The following is a 22,192-nucleotide window of genomic DNA, read 5'->3' on the forward strand; positions in this document are numbered from 1 at the left end:
CCCACATCTGACACTGGCCAGAAAGGTTATAGAGCCTAACTCCCAACATAAACTACAATCTCTTCTGTCATTTATAAGTTGCTCCATATCAGCTGTTCTCTATTAATCAGTTCAGGCCTTATCATAATAATGTAGCATTAAGGGGAAAAGAGGCAAGCCAGCAAGCCAGTACTGGAAGCCAAGATGGAGAAAATCTCCACAGCCACCATGTATTTTCTTCTGGTGCTCAGAGGTGCTACAGATATCATCCATAGTTTTCCCCCAGTTCATTTACACGTCATATGCAACTACACTGGATATCAAGAATATAAATGATAAGACAATCTCTTCTGTAATTTTCATCATTTCAGGTAACTTCCTTTCTTGAAAAAACCACAGGGAAATTACCATGCCAACAAGTCTAGAGTGTAAATACAGAAATGACAAACTATTCTGTTATTTACATCTTTCTCCGTATCAGCTGCTCTCTGTTATTCAGCTCAGGCCTCACCACAATAATGTAGCATTTAGGGGAAAAGATGCAACCCAGCAGCCCAGCACTGGAAGCCAAGATGGAGAAGATCTCCACAGCCACCATGTATTTTCCTCTGGTGCTCAAGTATGTAGGAATAAAGGAGAACCAAACACTGCAGAAGACCAGCATGCTGAAGGTGATGAACTTAGCTTCATTGAAGCTGTCAGGCAGCTTCCTGGCTAAGAAGGCCACAGTGAAACTGATAATGGCCAGGAAGCCCATGTAGCCTAAAACGCTATAGAACATGAGAACTGACCCCTCATTACATAAGAATATAATTTCTTCACTGCTTGAGTGCATGTCCACATCTGGGAATGGGGCAGAGGTTGCCAGCCAGAAGGCACAGATTCCTACTTGAATCACAGAGCAGGAAAGGACAATGGAGTAAGCCAGTTTTCTGCCTACCCACTTCCTGATTGTGGAATCTGGCTTGGTAGCCATGAATGCCAAAACCACTGCAATAGTCTTGGCCAAGATGCTAGAGAGGGCCACAGAGAAGACAATGCCAAAAGCCGTTTGTCGGAGTGGGCAGGTTGCCTTATTAGGCATTCCAACGAACATCAAGGAGCACAGGAAACACGAGAGGAGGGAGATGAGGAGAATGTAAGTGAGGCTTCTGTTATTGGCTTTGACGATGGCAGTGTTCCGGTGCTTAATGAAAATGCCAAGTACCATAGCTGTGATCAGAGAGAATAAAAGTGCAGAAAAAGTTGAAATGATGGCCAAAGTTTCACCAAAGCCTAGCACGTTTGGTTTCTTGGGAATGCACTCATTCTGCTCTTCATTTGGATATTGATCCGGAGGACATCTGGCACAGGTTTCCAACTCTGAAAAAAGGTTGCATGACAATTGGATACAATCCGGAATATGCTTAAGAGTGTGTTTTTTAAAACTCAGGAGACCCCTTACCATAGTGTTTCCCAAAAAGGAAAAGTTTCAAAACGTCTAGTTCAAATGCTTGTGCCCTTGATGCTTTGAAAATAAAGTTATGCATGAAATCTTACATTTCATATATGGAGAAACTATTATTTTGGTGGTCCTCCTCCATTTTCTTAGAACCACAGATACTTCAGAATGAAATCAGAGAAATATTATAGCTGAAATCTTGGAAGCAAGACGGGTGGTTTTTATAGGATTTTAACACTGTCCCCAAAGAGCCTTGGTCTTAGAGAAAAAACCGCCACTTCTATTCCATCCTCCCTTCCCCAAAACTTTAGTGTTGTCTTCCAGGACAACATGTATGTACAGTGGTACCTCGGGTTAAGAACTTATTCCATTGTGGAGGTCCATTCTTAACCTGAAACTGTTAACCTGAGGCACCACTCTAGCTAATGGGGCCCCCCACTGCCGCCACACCGCCACCATGTGATTTCTGTTCTCATCCTGAAGCAACATTCTTAACCCGAGGTACTATTTCTGAGTTAGCGGAGTCTGTAACCTGTAGTGTCTGTAACCTGAAGCGTCTGTAACCCAAGCTACCACTGTATGAAATTTATGTCGTTGCATCAAAACAGATTTGAGGTGAAGCTACGCTAGTGGTTTATAAAGTTAAAATGCATTATTAAAATGTGACACCACAGCAGGGAGCCACCAGCAATGGGAAACTGCATTAAACATTATGGAACATTATATTTAATAACATTTAAATGATCAATGTAGATACAGTGATGGAAAATCTTTATGTGACAGATAAAGTCACATTCTGATGGTTTACTCCATAGAAAGCTAAGATAATTTCTTCATAGTGGCAGTTTTTACTGAGACTGAAGGGAAATTAAGATACTATTTTTATTAAAGAATATAAATTGGGTCCATACAGAGCAAACCCCATTGCCCATTTGTTCATAATTTACTAAAGTAACTTGTATATGCTAATATGGCACCTCTCACCCTTCTCATTTGAGAACATCCCATGAGGACATGGATCACAAGCATAACAACAGAACTTCTTCCCCTCCTTCTTTTTCTTCTCATAACCAGGAAGACAGTTGGCATTGCATAATGATACGGGTGGCACCTATCCAAAGATATAGGAAGAGGTTAATATTAAGCAAATGTTTCAGGGATTCATCTAACATCAGGTGATCTATCATTAAATAGGAGGGCCAGAAATGTTAAATGTAGGATCCATACTCTCAATATATGCAAAAGAATCTCTTCATCCTTCATATAAAGGAAATGGAAATGGGATCTAGCAAATATGGGGTTAACAATCCTGACAGCAAAATGGATGTGGGCATTAAGACATTCCAAAAATGTTTATTAGTGTGAACCTGAAATATATTTTGCCTGCCTGCCCGCCTTCTGTCTCTTGCAACTCCATCCACCAGCCTCTCTTTTCTTCCCTCCAAGCTAAGCTTTGCACTCTACTTACACTTACAACAGTGCCAACAGCTAACTAGGGATGTGGAACTGCACCGCTGCTCTGATGGCCAACGCCAGTGGTGTCATGGGCCAGGAGTCGGCTTCACCTGCTGAACAGCAGCCTAAAGGAGCAGAAGGCAAAGTGACTCCACCTGCTGCTGATCAGCCTTCTTGCTCCTGATGAGAACCAGCTGGCTCCAGTTTTTAAAGCAGGGTTTCCAGCCTCAGTCAGTTGCTGGAAACAACTTTTGTCATTCCTGACCAGACCTTGCTGCTCATGGTCTTCTCGTGATCTTGCTTCTCGTGACCTTGGCCCCTTGACTTTCTTGATCCCCAGATTGTCTGACTATGTGAACTGTAATACTCCTGAGGTTAGGACTGGACTGAACTGTGTACAGTAATACCTCCTTGAACGTACACCCCGTTGAGCGTCCATTCTGCTGAATGTCTGCGGCAAAACCAGAATTACGGGAACGGGTTACCGCTTGCGAATGTGTGTGTGTGCAGAACAGCCCTTTGTCATGCATCCCTTTCACCGAGCATCTGGGACTCTGCCTCCAGTCCAGTACCCCCCTGAGATGTGGCTGGTTGGCTGGCTGCTCCCTCCTCTGAGGGAGCACAGGACCATGACAAACAGCTGGATTCCTTCCCTAGGCATGCCTTGCCCAGCAGCCCATGGAGTACTTGGATGGGCAGCCGGGTTTCAAGCCACTCTGAGCAAGGCATGATTTGGGGGGCTCCTCCTGGGTCTGTGGCAGGGGCCAACCTGACAAACACCTCCAAACACTCCTGCTTCTATCATTCCAGTTCAAAACTAGGGTCCCAAGTGGCATCTGAAAAACTCATGAAGATTACAATGTTCATTCACAAAGATACAGCTAGCTTAGCATTCTATCTAATGCTACTAAGTAGAGAGCTGCCTTGAACAAACAATCATGTTGGACGACACTCTCTGATAGCCATTGGTCCTTCTTAGTTTGGCATGTCTTCCTTGAATGTTGCTCTTTTTGAAGAAATAGTTCATTTCACATTTACTAATACAGTGTTACCTCAGGTTACAGACGCTTTAGGTTACCGACGCTTCAGGTTACAGACTCTGCTAACCCAGAAATATTACCTTGGGTTAAAAACTTTGCTTCAGGATGAGAACAGAAATCGTGCAGCAGCAGCGGAGAGGCGGCAGCAGGAGGCCCCATTAGCTAAAGTGGTGCTTCAGGTTAAGAACAGTTTCAGGTTAAGAATGGACCTCCAGAACAAAATAAGTTCTTAACCCGAGGTACCACTGTATAGTTCTTGAACTTAATATGTTAACCTTAGTTCTTGAACTTAACATGTTCCAGAAATCCGTTCGACTCCCAAAACTGTTTAAAAAACCAAGCTGTGGCTTCTGATTGGCTGTAGTAGCTTCCTGTACTCAAGTGGAAGCCGCGTCAGATGTTCGACATCCGAAAAACATTCGCAAACCGGAACACTGACTTCCAGGTTTGCGGAATTCGGGTGTCAATTTGTTCAGGAGCCAAGCCATTCGAGAACCAAGGTACCACTGTGGAATTATTAGTAGCATTGTTATTTGTAGTGGGCAGTACTTCCCTTTTCACCTCAAGTGGCAAAACCAGACATGCCACCCCTATATGCATTGATTTCCTTACCTGAGTGAAGACTCTGTGCCATTGGATTCCATCCCCATTAAGGGTGAGCTCTTTTCCAGGAGGGGCCTGAGGATCCAGCTTTCCGACTTTGACCCTGACATAGGAATTATTTGGGAAAGTGACCAGGTTTGTAATATCAAATCCGCCTGCCAATTCTCCATGTTCATTTAATGTGATTTCATCGCCAACACTGTTGTTGAATGAGATTCTGTGCAGAAATGAGTGCAGCTAGGTGGAAAGAGAATCAAAAGGTCCATGAAGTCTTGTAATAGCCTTACTAAGACAATTCAATAGGTTTCCTGGGAGAATTTAAGTTCTTTTCATCGAGGGGTCCCCCACTTCAGTTCCCAATGGAGAGCACCCAGATTTCAACAGCAGATCAAATAGAGAGGGAAATCATAAATCAGTGTAAACTCAACAGCCATGGGATAGAATAAATAGCAAGATGAAAGATTAAAATATTTTTTTATTAAAAGATGATCCAAAAATAACTTCCTGAAGAGAATCAAGTCTTTTTGTTTTAAGACAGTCTTTAAAAGAATCTCCCCCCCCCTTTTAAAATAATTCCAGTAGCACCATAAAGACCAACTAAATATAAGCCTTTTAGGTATGAGCTTTCGTGTGCATACACACATCTTCAGATACTCTGAAGCTGAGGTCGCTACAACCTTATAACTGTTGATAACTGTTAATGATGGCAGTTGGTTCCACAGGGAAGGGCAAGGGATGTAAGGTGCTACTGGAATTATAAATATTTTTTTGGAAGTATTCTTTTAAAGACTGTCTTAAGAAAAAAAGACTCGATTCTCTTAAGGGAGTTCTTTTTGGATCATCTTTTAATAATTTTTTTAAAAAATCTTTCATCTTGTTATTTATTATGACTATGACAGACCAACACGGCTACCTACCTGAATCTATAGTCATGAAATATGTATATAAAGGATGTAGACCTGTTTCCTTCAGAGCAGCCTTTGATAAGATTCAAGCTGTAGAAGGGATTTCAGATAATGGGCAGAAAAAGAGTCAGGTCTCATGTTCTCAAGACATTATATTACTGCAACATGGAAACATGTAGCTGTAGCCCTCATGTTAGGAGCTTGAGTTTATTAGTTCAGGGTATCCATGATTTCTGTATGTGTGTAGTTGAATGCTGCTCTGTATTAGTTACTGCACATTTAGTCAATGTATGCGCTCTTCTGATAACCAAGAAAACTCTTTTTGAGCAGTCTTGTGTGAGTATATGTTCCTTGGTAATAGGGACTACTTGGGACACACAGTAGAGCAGTGTGCAATTTTTCCCCATATGAAAGGCCTCACCTCTAAAGGGAATATGTTCTAGGTGGACATGTGAAGGGGCTCTCACAGCAATCAATGGCAGACTAGCTACAACCTTTGCTACGCCTCTAGATGTACTGGACTCTTCCACTAGCCATCACATATCCAACACAAGTGGAGGGCATCAGCTCTTGGCTACAGCATGTCACACCACTGTGCTCTACACTGGACATAAGATATGAGAGGGGCTGTATTGAAGATATACAAAATGTCCCTAGAATTCATGTTCTGCTATAAGAAAGCAGCCTGCCACTGAAAAAAATCTTTGCTAATCTTGCTTAAATCATGGAAAGAAGAAGTAGGTAAACTGCTCCCAACCCAATCCCGACTAATACCCCTGTGTGGCGTTTGCCCTCCTATGTGTGTGACATCATACTGGGTTCATAGGGAAAGGGTTAACTAATTGTAAAATGACTAACGGATCGGAACCTAGGGGGCAGAGTTAACTGTGTATAAGGTTTAAGCACAGAGGTGGGGTTTTCTTGGAGAGAGAGTCAGAGTAGTGGAGAAGACAGTCTGGAGTTGGGGAGGCAGATAAGAAAAGTCTGTGGGTTGGGCTAGTCTGGTGGGAGAGAGTGAGAGAATTTGTTAAGAGGAGTCAGTCAAACAGTTGAGATAATCAGTCAGGAGGTATTAGGAAGGTATAAGCTGGTAAAGAAACTAAAGTTAAGACACTGACAGGAATATTATCTGAGAAACCATAAACTTGTTAACGTTTGTAAAATAAACTTGTTTTTTTGGGTTCATTTTTAACAACTGACTGGACTCAGTGTCTTATAGGCTGTGAGATTAACGCCACACAATGGACTAAAATGTGGTCTAAACCTCCCTTTAAAGCCATATCAACAAAAAGGAATTTCACTCTGAAATTCACTTACAGATGGTACCTAACACCATGGAAACTAGCGCTAATACACCCAGGAATCTCACCAAGATACTCAAGAGGATGCACCTCCACGGGCACATACCTCCATATATGGTGGGAATGTCCCCAAATCCAAACCTTCTGGACAGCAATCAAACAAGAAATATGCAAAATAACTAAGCAAGTATTAGAAGTCATCCCAAAAGTAACCCCACTAAACCTATTCCAAGATAATATTGCCCACTCACATGATAAGAAGCTTATAACCCACCTACTCTCAGCAGCCAGACACTGGAGAGACCTGTCATGAGTAAGCATGGACCAATGGTATCAAATAGTATGGGAAACAGTCTTATTAAAAAAACGAACCAATAAACTGAAACATGGGGACAAATAGAAGAAGACGCCTTAATCCGATATGGTTCCCCTTTATCACATGCATAGCTCGACATCACAATAACAAGAATCTGCCAACAGCATAGAAATCAATCTGGCTAACCTGATTCAAAAATACATCCACCCTCCCCAACCCCCACCCCTACCTCACTACAGTGAACCCAAAGCCACCCCCAACCTCTCTCAACACCAAGCAAATATAACAAGTGAATAGTCAGAGAACCCATATAAGTAATGCTGACCCAAAACCCCACGCATACACAAAGTAGAAGAATAGAGGAATAACCACCAGACCCATTCCCCCATCCCCTCTTTCCCCCTCTTTTCTTCCTAACAAAAAACCACTCTGTTCTATCCCCATTGTTTCTACTTTGTTTAAACCAATTCATGAACCAAGAACTTATACATTGACTAATGAAACATATGTTGCAGATATTACTGCACATTTATTATTCTATTTTTGTGATATAGAAAAGACATGAGGAAACTTGGTATACTTATTAGTATAATATTATTCTTGTTTATAAAACCCAATAAAAAGTTATGTTTTTTAAAAAATCTTTGCTTTGATGGAAGTCAGACAAGGCATGTTCAAGCAAATATTTTCTAGAATCATAGGGTCATATAATTATAGAGTTGGAGGGGATCACAATAAAATTAATGTTCATTTTGATGTATTAAGATTCATTATTTTATTTATTATAAATAAATCACAACCCATATTGTACATCAATGGATTGCAAAACACTGCACATGTTATAAAGTAAAGACTTTGTAACAGGAAACACTACCTGCCAGGGCTCTACATTCTGAAGAAAGAGTCTGTTTCCACCTTTTAACCTTTTGCAGATGACTTCAGATGAGCACCTAATATGTAGGGCATGTGCCAGAGCATAGACAGCATTATAGATACTGTAGCTGTGGCCAGTCATGCTCATTTCAAAAAATGGTGCAGGGAGGCTCTCCAGCAACTCCTCTCCAGTACATGTACCGAAAATAGCTGCCATTGCAGTGGCGTTTGAAAGTGAACAACCAAATGCTTGTTGCCAGAAATCCTTGATAAAACCATATGCATCTTGTCCAGAAGGCTTTACACTGTGCAGAAAGTCTGAGAAGTCTTGAATCTCCTTGGAGTGAATTGTAATGGAGATAGCACCTTGGAGCACTTGTATATTAGGGTCAATACCTTTTCTTGCAACATTTGATATGAAATCTATCTGGGCTGCTGTAATCCATACTTTCCCTTCAGGTTCTTTCCTCACAGATTGATGAAGAATTAGCTGAATCATATTCCTTGCAGTAAACACAGCTGTAAGCCATATAATCGATGTACTTTCTCCATATATAACAACTGCATTTGCTTTGCTTTTTATGAAAGCTTGTGAGAAAAGCTTTGATTGATCCACTATATCAAATATTTTACCACTGAATTGCAGATAGTATTCTGTTCTTTCTGTGAATGCTGAACAGATTCCATTCTTGAAAAGCATTGGTTCAATGGTCTTCAAGAATTGTTCTCCAGCTTCATTAGCTGGAGTGATGAGCCCAACCCATTTCCATCTGAAATGCAGAAGTAACTGGATAATTCCCTTGTACTGAAGATCTTCATTGGGGACCATTCGATAAAAGGAAGCGAATTTGATGTGATCATTTATGGCCAGTTCAAATGAACCATATGAAATCTGAAGAAGAAAAAAGCCAAACTTTTCCATGTGGAAACGAGAATTCACAACACACTCATTTATCTTATATAAATTCTATGCATTCCATCTTAAAAACCACCCTCCCATTTACATAGAAAAACACACAAAACAAACCATCTTGCTCATTTATTTATGTAGATATTAATTCCTATTATTGTGGAGTCATCACATGGATTGTGTCAAAGTCAGGAGAGCATTTATCCCTGCTCGTTTCAACATACTACCTGGATAAATCAACAAAACTTGATTGTGGAAATGGAGGGAGACAAACCATTGTTCATGTTCTTTTGGTCTATAACCTTTAAAGCACTTGAAAAGACTTGGCTGGTTTTTATACTAAGAACTCTCATGGGAGTTCTCCTATAGGTTTCCTGAATATAATATGTTTTATTCTTCTGTGATCAACAATAAACCATATCCTATAAAATGTAAGTAAAATACCAGCAGAAATTAAGGCAACTAAAATGAAGTTCAGTAATGTAGTAGAACAACACAAAATTGGTACCACTATTTCTCTATCTCCAAATGCCAGAAAAATAACAAGAAAAGTGCTTTTCATTAGCCTATGAAAGAGGACAGTGCTGAATAACGTCACACTTCCACAAGGTCGGAATTTCATGATTCCTAGGGAAGAAGAAGAAGAAGAGTTTGGGTTTGATATCCCGCTTTATCACTACCCGAAGGAGTCTCAAAGAGGCTAATGTTCTCCTTTCCCTTCCTCCCCCAAAACAAACACTCTGTGAGGTGAGTGGGGCTGAGAGACTTCAAAGAAGTGTGACTAGCCCAAGGTCACCCAGCAGCTGCATGTGGAGGAGCTGAGACGCGAACGCGGTTCTCCAGATTATGATTCTACCGCTCGTAACCACTACACCACCCTGGCTGGGAGAGAGCCATTCTTGTCCTGAGTTATTTATGCCTGTGCAAGCGATTATCAACAGCATGAATTGGGATTGGTGCTTTTCAGACATCTAGGACAATGCTTGCAGGGTTGAAATAATGTGAGCCCAATCCTCCACTAAATATATTAAACACACATGTTTCAGAACATGACTCTCTCATAAAAGTTAATGCACTTACTAACCCCCACAAATATATCAATATATTGCAACCATTTTCCTTTTTCGACTTGATATTTTTGAATCATCAGCTTCCTAATGGAAGGAGTGTAGAGTGAACTACGGTTAGAAATATCTATTCTTTGTACCTGTGGAATCTTGTAAAGACCTAAGACATCTGCCATGGATGAGGAGGTGTCAGAGCTAAGTCCCCCAATGACTCCTACTACTTTTTTCTGAATTCCACATATGTAGTTGGGGACAAAGTGATGTGATTTAAAGAGCAGATCCAGTGTGTTTTTGTAGGTTATCCTTGAATCAGAATAGGAATCATAGATGTGGAATCCAAGCGTGACATTGGGCAAGATCTTGGGATTCCCATTGATCTCATCAACAGCAAACACCAAGGCGAGGATGTGTTGGTAGAACTTTCTTATCACCCTACAAATAAAGTGTGTTACTATTTTATGGGGAATAAAGCAGTGCACAACATCGAGATGTGATAGATTTAACTGCCTGTGTTAAATATTCTTGTAAATATTCAAATTGCTTTGTCCTTTTAGAGTTAATTTTTGGATGTCTCCTCCATCCAAGTCAGAATTTTTATTTGTCTGAACACAAAGATTTAGAAGAGATCTTCACTTACTAAGCTTCAGGTTTTTTAACCATGTTGCTTTTTATTACTAGAAACATGCACAATTATTGAAATCATTTCTACACTTCTTTGTCAGTTCTTGTCCCTAGGAAGATAAACTGGTATTAAATGAAAATAAAGGAATTGGCAGCTGCCATTTTGAATACGAAGAATGCCAAGTGACGATCTGGCAGTGAAGATGGTAAAATGGCTCTCATCCTATTATTACTAAGTGCATTTATGGCTTATCCCTGATTGCTTTCAATGTGCTTTAGACATAACTTCAATTTTATACCACCCTTCACTGAAGCATCTCAAGCTGGGTTTTACAGTTCTCCTCTCTCCCCTTGCATACTCAGGAAAGCTCCTAGGTTGTAGTTGGCCAAGTAAATGGAGATTTGAACCCAGATGTCCCCAATGCAAGTCTGCCATGCTACATTACTGTGGGCAGGAGAATCAGTAGCTAGAAAGCAAGTGGTAGTAATCTGAAACTGAATCAGCTCAAACATGGCTGAGGTTTCATTTCTGCACCTGGTACGTGGCAGGGAAGGGGCAGTGGTGATGACAGCTTACTTCTTCACTACAATTGTGTCCACAACTAGGTGTCTGGGGGCCACATGACTTGGAAAAAATGTCTGAAGAAGTAGACAAATGCTGGCTCCATTGAAATGTAAAGCGAGATGAGCAACCCCAGAGTCGTTCGTGACTGGACTTAACTGTCAGGGGTCCTTTTACCTTTACCATGATTAAATCCAGTGAAATGGTATGCAGTGCGCCCTCTGTTCCATCTTTGCTAGATCACTCTAAATTATTGTGGCCGGAGGATGTAGTGAACGCACTTGAAGAAATGAAGCTGCCAAATTGATCCCTTGCCTGGCTTATGGAAGGAAAAGCAAGGTTCGGGTAGGGTCCTAGAGCTTCCCACCTGGTTCCCAAAGCTGGAAAAGTGCTAACTAGGCTTTGGGAAGGAGGGAGGAAGGCTCTAGGACCTTATCAGAGCCCATGCCTCTTTCTCAAAGCCCAGCGCCTTGCTTACCAGGTTTTGAGACAGCACTTCCATGGCTCTGGGCCCGATGTATGGCAACTTCTTGCAGAACCCTAACGCTGCCCTTGTGACTGGGGAGGTCTAGCGAGTGATAGATGATTCATTGGAGGATGGAGAGATCCCATGTATCTTGGAGCAGGTTATGGTGTATCCCCTCTTTCAGAGTACTGCTCTAAACTAAGAGTAGAAGAGTCTTATAAAAATCTTACTATTGGGTTTAATCTTACTTTGGCTTTCAAAGTGAACCAAGTGCTTTATAGTCAGATATAAATGTAGAAAGAATAAATGAAATTGTTTAAGAGCCATTTACTTACCTTGGGTTGTCAATAAAGAACTGAGAAGGGTGTTTATGGAAGGAAATGCTGGGGAATATGCAATGGAAATGGGACACTATCGCGCCAATGGTAAGGTCACCTTGCTCATACCATTCAGGTAGAATATGCACAGGATTATTTCTGCTGCAAACAACAGTATGCACTTGGGGCACCATACTGGGAAACAGTAGGAGCAGGAGCAGCAACAACATCCTCATCACAAATATCCTTCTGCACATGGACTCTCCTTTACCTATCTACAATATTGTTACTATCATCAGTCTGACTTGAACAGGATGTATTTGGTGACAGCTGATTCTGCCAATTCTGTACTTAAAGAGGCAGGTATCAACCTTCTCATTAACTTCAGCACTGTCACAAAGAATTAATTGAATGCTATCATTTGAAATCCAACCAATACAATGAAAAGCAAAAGCTGGCCGCTCCTCTCCTCCCTTACCTTAGCTGTCTATGCAACACCACAGTACTTTTAATCATTTCAGAATTAATTTTTGATTCTTTATTTTTCATTATGCCTTCTGTTGCTTTGCCAGGTGAATTGATTATAGTAATTTTAATAATTACAGGTCAGATAACTTTTTGTGCAATGTTTTTTGACTCTTTGATGTGTCATCAGTAGAACTGCCAAAGTAAACATATTTGTCACAAGGCAGAATCAAAGGTTAGGAAGGGATTTCCAAGGTCATCCTGTGCAATTGCTTGGTAATGTAGGACATCCAGAACTACAACCAAACCAAGAAAAATAAAAACACCCCACCTGTAGGCAGGCATCCATCTTCTCCCTAAAAACTCCTCTACAAAATGTATTTAGAGGTGAGCCAACTGCATCCTTTTCCCACTTGTCTAATTTCCTACTGCTATTGGCCCTGACTCTCTCTGACATATGTAACATTGATTCCATTTGCTAGATCTTGGAAACAATGATGGAAATGGTTCAAACCATATCAGGATACAGAGACCCTGGATAATACAGTCCAGCTACTTTTGAAAGAACATGTATATACCGTTTGAAGCAGAGTGACATGCTTGGGAACACCTAAGACAGTGTCAGGGCCTGGCTGGACAAGGAGAGTAGTGTCAGCCGGTGGCCCAGGAGGCACCTGAGGGGGAAGCAGACTTTGAACCAGGTTCAGACAGGTGGGACAGAGAGGAATCATCAGCAGAGACTGAACAGGAAAGGGAGAGGCTTGAGGGAGCCACAGAGGTGATAGAGAAGGAGTAGGGGTTTTGTCTTCTGCTCTGCCATACAGAATTGATTCGTCTCCTTCCCCTTCCCCTTCCCCATTCCCAGCACATGAAAAAAGAGTCAAGAAAAGGCTGGAACAATTAAGAATGGAGGTATTAATAGGGGATGAGAGGGAAAGGAATTTAACTTCTGCAACTGACCTGCTTAGCTGATGGAAGTGCAGTGTGATATCTCCTTGGTTACTGCGCAATAAAGTTGATTACTATCAAGCCGTGCCTATTTCTGATTACAGCATTGAGCCACAGATGAAAGGGCTTTTCATAAAAGCCTGACAGAGCTCCCTTGACCAACTACATTCTTTCAGGAGCCCAGTTATGTCACCCCTTGCCTGCAGAGCTGGCAGCACCCCACACTTTTTCAAACACCCTCCCTCATAGCATGTTCCCTCAGCCTCCTCTCCTCTCGTGTCTCCTTGGGAGACCTCTGGGCATCTGCTGCTGCCTTTCCTGGTCAGAGCTGCCCCCTTATCTCCTTCCCCCTAACACTTCCCCCTAACAGGGGCCTTGGAAGCACGCCCTGGCCAGCGCCGGAGGAACCATTCACCTGGGGAGCTTAAAGCCAAGGCTGTACAAGCCTAAGGGAGGCCGAGTCACAAGAGGGCATCAGAGGAGGGAGCGAAGGAAAGAGGGACAGAGGCCAGTGTTGTGCTCTGCACCCCTGTCCATCATTCAAGGCACCCCAGGATGCCATGGCACACTGGTCGAAAACCACAGGTTCAAGACATCGCTCTCATACTCTGGTAGGAAACAATACTTCAGAAAACTGTCAGGGTGGCACATCAGTGTAAGGTAGTAATAGGCACTGTTATGCCGTCCAGATGTTTAAGGACTCCAGCTTCCATTATCATTTATAATAATGGTTTGTTGTGAGCTGGTGGGAGCTGCCATTTAGCAACATCTGGAGGGCCACAGATTGACTACCGCTGGTGCAAATAAGAGTAGAGAGTAGAAAAAGGCTCCATCTCTAGGGTGATATTGATCTGCCAGGGGTATTTCAAGTATTAGAGACCTGACTCTAGAGCAGTTTCTACATATGGCAAGGTGGATCACTTCCTGTCTCCCTTCAAAGCCCCGTGTCAACTGAGGTATGAGATTCCAGAAGTGTAGAAATCCAAGTCTATCCTGGGAGTTCTGAAATTGGTGTCTTTTTGTGCCTAGAATGGCTAGTGGAGTTCCCTTGTGATTTCTGGTTTGGAGCACTTTTAAATGTTCTGCTTCATCATATTATGAACAACACAAATGAATATATACATAAATGTAGGGGCTTAAAAATGAATCACACAAAACATGATCCATGATTTAAGAGAACTACTGTCGCCATGAAATTGTCACTTTTCATTCATTTCTTAAAATAATCTGTACATGTATGGGGATGGTTGGTTTGGTAATTAGCACAGTGGCATTTCTTGATTGGCTTCCTTGAGGTGTGATGATGCAAGCTGCCCAAGGTATATATAGTCTAAATACAGAAATGACAAACTATGGTGTTATTTACATCTTTCTCCGTATCAGCTGCTCTCTCTTATTCAGCTCAGGCCTCACCACAATAATGTAGCATTTAGGGGAAAAGATGCAACCCAGCAGCCCAGCACTAGAAGCCAAGATGGAGAAGATCTCCACAGCCACCATGTATTTTCCTCTGGTGCTCAAGTATGTGGGAATAAAGGAGAACCAAACACTGCAGAAGACCAGCATGCTGAAGGTGATGAACTTGGCTTCATTGAAGCTGTCAGGCAGCTTCCTGGCTAAGAAGGCCACAGTGAAGCTGATAATGGCCAGGAAGCCCATGTAGCCCAAAACACCATAGAACATGAGAGCTGACCCTTCATTACATAAGAATATAATTTCTTCACTCATTGAGTGCATGTCCACATCTGGGAATGGGGGAGTGGTTGCCAACCAGAAGGCACAGATTCCGACTTGAATCAAAGAGCAGGAAAGGACAATGGAGTAAGCCAGTTCTTTGCCTACCCACTTCCTGATTGTGGATCCTGGCTTGGTAGCCATGAATGCCAAAACCACTGAAATAGTCTTGGCCAAGATGCTAGAGAGGGCCACAGAGAAGACAATGCCAAAAGCCGTTTGTCGGAGTGGGCAGGTTGCCTTATTAGGCATTCCAATGAACATCAAGGAGCACAGGAAACACAAGAGGAGGGAGATGAGGAGAATGTAAGTGAGGCTTCTGTTATTGGCTTTGACAATGGCAGTGTTCCAGTGCTTAATGAAAAGGCCAAGTACCATAGCTGTGATCAGGGAGAATAAAAGTGCAGAGAAAGTTGAAATCATGGCCAAAGTTTCACCAAAGCCTAAGACGTTTGGTTTCTTGGGAATGCACTCATTCTGCTCTTGATTTGGATATTGATGCGGAGGACATCTGGCACAGGTTTCCAATCCTGAAAAAAGGTTGCATGACAATTGGAAACAATCCAGAACATGCTGAAGAGTGGTTTTTTTTTTAAAATTCCCCTTAGCATGTACCAACTTTATGTCTTGTCGCATCAAAACAGACTTGGGGTGGTGCTACAGTAGTGGTTAATAACAATAAAATGCATTATTAAAATGTGTACAACCCATAAAATGTGAAGAAGAGGAAGAAGAATATTTAAGTCCACAATGTGCCTTGTTCTTAGAGAAAAGACCACCACTTCTATTCCAGCCTCCCTTCTCCAAACCTTTAGTGTCTTCCAGGACAGTACAAATTTTATATTATTTATTAAAATGTGGCAGCACAGAAGTGATTCACTGGCAATAGGAGATTGCATTAAACATTATAAAGCGTTACATGCAATAATGTTGGAAAATCTTTACATTATGCATATAGTCACATTCTCATGTTATACACCCTAGAAATAACTTGTATATGCTCTCACCCTTCTCATTTGAGAACATCCCATGCGGACATGGATCACAATCATAACAACAAAACTTCTTGCCCTCCTTCTTTTTCTTCTCATAACCAGGACGGCAGTTGGCATTACATAATGAAAGGGGTGGTACCTATCCAAAGAGACACAAAGAGGTGAATATTCAGAAAATGTTTCAGGGATTCATCTAACATAAGGTGATCTATCAGTAAATAGGAGGGCCAGAAATGTTAAATGTAGGATCCACACTCTCAATATATTCAAATCTCTTCATCCTTCATATAAAGGAATTGGGAATGGAATTTAGCAAATATTGGGTTAACAATCCTGAAAGGAATTGGCATTAAAACATTCCAAAAATGTTTATTAGTGTGAACTTGAAAGTCAATATTCCAATGGTACTTTACTTTATACAGAATTTATTTATTTATGTAGGCCGAAACTGGCACTCTTGGATATATAACAGAATTAAGGCAGATCCAATACATATATTTTAAAGTTGTAAATTAATAATTCCTTTATGGACAGAAGTACTGAAGAGTTCTCCTTCAGAAGTCAACTGTGGTTAAACTTTACCTAGTGCTCTTTTTCTTTACAATATATATTCTCAAAGTAGGAGCAATCATATGGCCACTTTTAGTTCTAGTAAAACTGAGATCTGCTTGTGAAGATATTGATGCCTTCTATGTGGAGGTGTACCGAGGCTTCCTTGTCCCCTTGGCATGGAGCTATTTTGGCATCCCCACCATCCCTTGCACTATTGGCAAGGAGATATCAGTGCTTCCAAAGTCGGAAGAGACCATGGAACAGGAACTTCTAAAGTTTGCTTTTCATCACCTTTTGTGCTCCTCCTGGGCCATCAGGGTTGGGTCTGCTCTGCTCCTCCCCCTGCCTTCCTTTGTCTGCCTGCCTGCCTGCCTGCCTCCGTCGCTTTGCATACCACCTGCTCGCCTTATATCTATTACAACTCCATCCACCAGCCTCTCTTCTCTTCCCTCCAAGCTAAGCTTTGCACTCTACTCACACTTACAACAGTGCCATCAGATAACTAGGATGTGGAACTGCACCGCTGCTCCGATGGCCAATGTGGTGTCATGGGCCAGGAGTCAGCTTCACCTACCAAGCAGTAGCCTGAAGGAGCAGAAGGCGAAGTGACTCCACCTGCTGCTGATCAGCTTTCTTGCTCCTGATGAGAACCAGCTGGCTCCAGCTTTTTAAAGCAGGGTTTCCAGCCTCAGTCAGTCGCTGTAAACAACATTTGTCATCCCTGATCAGACCTTGCTGCTTCTTGTTTCTCGTGACCTTTGACCCCTGGCTTTCTTGACCCCCAGATTGTCTGACTATATGAACTGAGATACTCCAGACCTTACGACTGGACTGGAGCGTGTATATGGACTCTACCTCCAAGCAAGTACCCCTCTGAGATTTGGCTGGTTGACTGGCTTCTCCCTCTTGGAGCTCAGCCATGGCTGGCAACACACGACTATGACAAGCACCTGGATTCCTCCACCGAGGTACTGAGAGGAGCCTGAATCCTTTGTCCAGCAACCCATGGAGTACATGGCTGGGCAGCCGGGCTCCAAGCCACTCTGAGCAAGGCATGATTTGGGGGGCTCCTCCTTGGTCTGTGGCAGGGGCCAACCTGACAAACACTTCCATACACCCCTGCTTCTATCGTTCCAATTCAACACTAGAATCTTAAGCGGCATCAGTGTGAACCTGAAAGATTCCAGTGTTTATGCATAATGATATGGTTAGATTGGCATTCTGTCTAATGCCACTATGTAGAGAGCTGCCTTTAACAAACAAGCATTTTGTACAACACTCTCTGATAGTCATTGGTCCTTCTTGGTTTGATATGTCTTCTTTGCATGTTGCTCTTTTTGGAGCAATGGTTCATTTTATTTTTTACAAAAGAACTATTAGTAGCAGCGTTATTAGTAGTGGCAGCACTTCCCTTTTCACCTCAAGTGGCAAAACATGTCTGTTGGATAGTTGCAATACCCAATATCTGGTTATGGGCCCAGCATTGAGTATATGACTGCCCATTTTTGGACTCTGAGAAAGGTTTGAAGTCTACTCCTCCTGTTGGTGTGGTACTGGAAGATTTCAAGGATGACTGACCATGTTACAGAAGCCAAGAAAGCTCTTACGTTTCCAGAGCTGACAAATGAGAATTATAGTTCATGGTCGTTTGGTGTGGAGGCACTTTTGACCTCTCGTGATATGTGGCAGTATGTGACTGAGGACCCTGCTAACCCCATGAATGATCCTTGGGCGATAGGAGATGCAAAAGCCAGGGCAATAATTAATTTGGCTGTCAGATACCAACAAGTGGTTTACATAAGGAATAAGAAAACTGCCAAGCAAACGTGGGAAGGTCTTGCAGCAGAACATCTTAGGAAGGAGTGTGTGTCTTATTAATGTTTTTCAAGCAGCTTTACCAGACAAAGCTGCAGCCTGGCGGTGACTTGGCGGCACACTTCAGGTGTTTGGAGGAAAAACGTGATGAATTGATTCGAAGGGACATGGTGATACCCGATATTCAGTATGAATTTATCGTTCTTTGTTCCCTTAATGAAGACTTTGATGGTCTAGCTGGCCAGATATCTACCATTCCACCAGCACAATTAACAGTGGAAGGGGTAACGGCAAGATTAATGGGCGAGTTAGACCGAAGGGAGGCTTGTGCGATAAGAACGGCTGGTTCCAGAAATAATGAGGATAGCCGTATGCGGACTTGCGGTGACACGACTGCATTAAAAGTTGCCAAGCGTTTTTCCTGCAATAAACAAGGACATTTTGCAAAGGATTGCAGATCCAAAAGAAACCACACAAGGTACTCCCAAATCTGCTTCAGCTCAACAATCACAGTCGTCACCCCAGCAGCAGCCGCCATCATATTGTAAAGGCAGATACGAGCCACGAGCTTTTCACACAGGTGCCAAGTGGAATTTTTTTGGTTTTTGACTCTGGAGCTTTGAGGTATATTTGCAATGATCAGAGTTTTTGTTAATAGCTTTTGTTAATAGATGGATCACAACATGGACATTCTATTTATCATTTGGATATAAAAACTGCATATTGGTTTGCAGATTTGCTTTTAAACCATGCAAAGATATTTTTGCATCTCTTCAGTGATTCCATCTGTGTGGTCTACTCTGCACGCACTCTGCAACAAGTTCCAAATGACCAATAATGCCACCCCTTTGTGCAGTGATGTCCTTACCCGAGTGAAGGCTCTGTGCCACTGGATTCCATCCTCATTAAGGGTGAGCTCTTTTCCAGGAGGGGCCTGAGGATCCAGCCTTCCGACTTTGACCTTGACATAGGAAGTATTTGGGAAAGTGACCAGGTTTGTAATATCAAATCCACCTGCTAATTCTCCATGTTCATTTAATGTGATTTCATCCCCAGCACCGTTGTTGAATGAGATTCTGTGCAGAAATGAGTGCAGCTAGGTGGAAAGAGAATCAAAAGGTCTATGAAGTGTTGTGAAAGTCTTACTAAGATAATTCAATAGTTTTCCGGGAAGAATATAAGCTCTTTTCCTCCATGGGTTCCCCACTTCAGTTCCCAATGGAGAGCACCGAAATTTCGACAGCAGATCAAATAGAGAGGGAAATTGTGAATCAGTGTAAATTCAACAGTCATGGGATACACACATAAAGGCTGTAAATCTGTGTGTTTCAGAGCAGCCTTTGTTAAGATTCAAGCTGTAGAAGGGATTTGAGATGATGGGCAAGGACTTCCGGGTTAGCGCGGACAGCTAATGGCGGATTCCCTCCGAGCTCCGGAGGGAATCGGCTCCGCTGGAGACGGGTCCTGCCGCGACGGCGACGCGGAGACCCTCAAAAACCGCAGGCGCGGATGCCTGCGGACCTGGTGACTCGGTGGGCACCTTAAACGCCCCCTCTGACCCACGAAGAGCCTTTTTAAAGGCTTTGGAGAGGGTACGGAGAGCGGCGCGGTGCTGAGAGTAGACCGCTACCCCAGTGGAGCGAAGCCGCGTGCCATGGCTGAAGAGCGCTGACTTTTTTCCCTGAATTCGGCTGGAAAAGAAGCAACCCGTGAGTAAAGTGGAATTGGGACTTTAAAATATTTATTTCTGAATTCGGTACAACCGGGGTGTGTGTTAAAGGGAAGTCCGCACCCCCCCCCCCCATTGCAGACGATCTAAAGCAACAATAGAAGAACTAAGCTGGAGAGCCTACCCTTTGCGGGGTGAGTTAAAAAAGACATTAACTTCCAAGATTTGGTAAAAAGAAATTTGAGCTGGAGTGAAAGAGTGGAATCTTAGAAGCTTTCTTTTTGTTGTGTACAACCCCCCTCCCGGGCCCGGGAGCGTCCTGTGTTTGAGCGTATGGAAGAGGAATACGGAGTTTGACAGCTGTCAAAAGCTGTCAAACGGACAATTTAAAGCTGAAAAAATTGTTATTTAAGATCCCTCTAGATTAAAATGAGTTACAATTGAACTAAAATCGTTGGAAACAAAGAAACAATAACGAGTCAGAGGTTTGTTGGAGAAAGATTATTAAGTAACCAGATTCCCTCTAGGGGGAATTCTGTGATATTACAATGGCTGCGGATGGAAAGGTACTAGCGGAAATCGAAAGAATGTTTTACTTGGTGGGAATCTTACAAGAGCAGAGTCTGGCTATGAATAAACAACTCATGACCTTGACCTCTGGAATAAGCAGCTCTGCTGAATGTATTGAGGACTTGAATGAGAAAGAATCTGCAGCTGGATTAGAAATGATATCTCAAGAAGTGGAGGAGACTAAACAAGGAAAAGAGAAAGCAAAGATGGAAAGTACCAACCAGAAGTTTACACTAGTGGAGTACAAGCAAGGAGACTTTGGGATCACATTGATTACAAATCTGCGAAAGATGCAAAAGACGAAGGAGGAGGCCCCTGGAGTATATGGAATACAGGTATTTAAAACAAAGAAGAAATTTGATTGGGGCCCCCACTCTGACTCTGAAGATGCATGGCCTGTGGAACTTTTGCAGCAGTTGTTCCTAAATATCCTTGTGGGAAGAGAACCTGGTTTGATGGGGATAGAACTCCTTCGAGATTCGACGACCAACATAAAGGACTACCAACAAGACCGGCGGAGAGGGACTGAAAGAAACTTGAAAGCCTCGGACGTGAGGAATCCAGGCTAGAATGGTTATTTTGGACACGTATTGGGGAAGGGACGAAAACCGGGGATGGGAGGGAGGGAAGAATAGAACTTTAAAAACATTTATGACTTTTGGGTTTAGTTAATATGACTTTTATCTAATACAAAATGGGAAATCGATGGAAGGGAATTTGAGTCCAACTTAGGAAAAAAAACTTATTTTTTCATAAAAGATGTAATATTAAGATGGTAAAGAGGAGAAATAATAATTTGCTGACACAATTATGGGAATTGGGATGCATGAAGGGGGGTGGGGGGAAGTCAAGGAACAAGGTTAAGAAAGTAGGATTTTTTGAAACTATATATGTTCTTGTCTTTGTCTTTTTTGTGTTGGAAAATTAATAAAAATTATTTTTTTTAAAAAAAAAGAGATGATGGGCAAGAAAAGGGTCAGGTGCTCGTGTTCTCAAGACATTATATTACTGCAACATGGAAACATGTAGCTGTAGCCCTTATGTTAGGCGCTTGAGTTTCTTAGTTCAGGGCATCCATGATTTCTGTTTGTGTGTAGCTGTATGCTGCTCTGTATTAGTTACTGTGCATTTAGTCAATGTAAGCCCTCTTCTGATAACCAAGAAGCCTCTTTTTGAGCAGTCTTGTGTTAGTATATGTTCCTTGGTAATAGGGACTATTTAGGACACACAGTAGAGCAGTGTGCAATTTTCCCCCATATGAAAGTCCTCACCTCTAAAGGGAATATCTTCTAGGTGAACATGTGAAGGGGCTCTCACAGCAAACAATGGCAAACACACTACAACTTTTGCCATGCCTCTAGATGTACTGGACTCTTCCACTAGACAAGACATATCCAACACAAGTGGAGGGCATCAGCTCTTGGCTACAGCATGTCACACCACTGTGCTCTACACAGGACATAAGAAATGAGAGGGGCTTTATTGAAGATAGACAAAATGTCCCCAGAATTCATGTTCTTCTATAAGAAAGTCAGCCTGCCACTGAAAAAGAATCTTTGCTGATCATGCTAAAAGCATGGAAAGAAGA

At 42.3% G+C, this 22,192-nt stretch overlaps 1 protein-coding gene across 1 annotated transcript; it reads right to left on the bottom strand.

Annotated features, from left to right (window-relative positions):
* Positions 1–439: 439 nt before the first annotated feature.
* Positions 440–8,742, bottom strand: LOC114583430 (vomeronasal type-2 receptor 26-like). The gene is made up of 4 exons (XM_077918037.1): positions 7,915–8,742; positions 4,528–4,755; positions 2,405–2,531; positions 440–1,341 (listed from the first exon to the last, which is right to left on the bottom strand). Exons 1-4 carry the CDS (start codon positions 8,740–8,742, stop codon positions 440–442), a joined length of 2,085 nt encoding a protein of 694 aa, XP_077774163.1.
* Between the last annotated feature and the right edge of the window lie 13,450 nt (positions 8,743–22,192).

This window comes from Podarcis muralis, chromosome 13 (assembly GCF_964188315.1).
Source record: "Podarcis muralis chromosome 13, rPodMur119.hap1.1, whole genome shotgun sequence".
Lineage (NCBI taxonomy): Eukaryota > Metazoa > Chordata > Lepidosauria > Squamata > Lacertidae > Podarcis > Podarcis muralis.

What these genes read in the sequence shown, in the direction of transcription:
- LOC114583430 (XM_077918037.1), bottom strand. Translation starts at nt 8,742, where the DNA reads ATGGTCCCCAATGAAGATCTTCAGTACAAGGGAATTATCCAGTTACTT. An exon ending in AGAATGTAGAGCCCTGGCAG is followed by an intron (nt 4,756 to 7,914) that starts GTAGTGTTTCCT and finishes CTTTCCACCTAG; the next exon opens with CTGCACTCATTTCTGCACAG. An exon ending in GATGTTCTCAAATGAGAAGG is followed by an intron (nt 1,342 to 2,404) that starts GTGAGAGGTGCC and finishes ACCTTTTTTCAG; the next exon opens with AGTTGGAAACCTGTGCCAGA.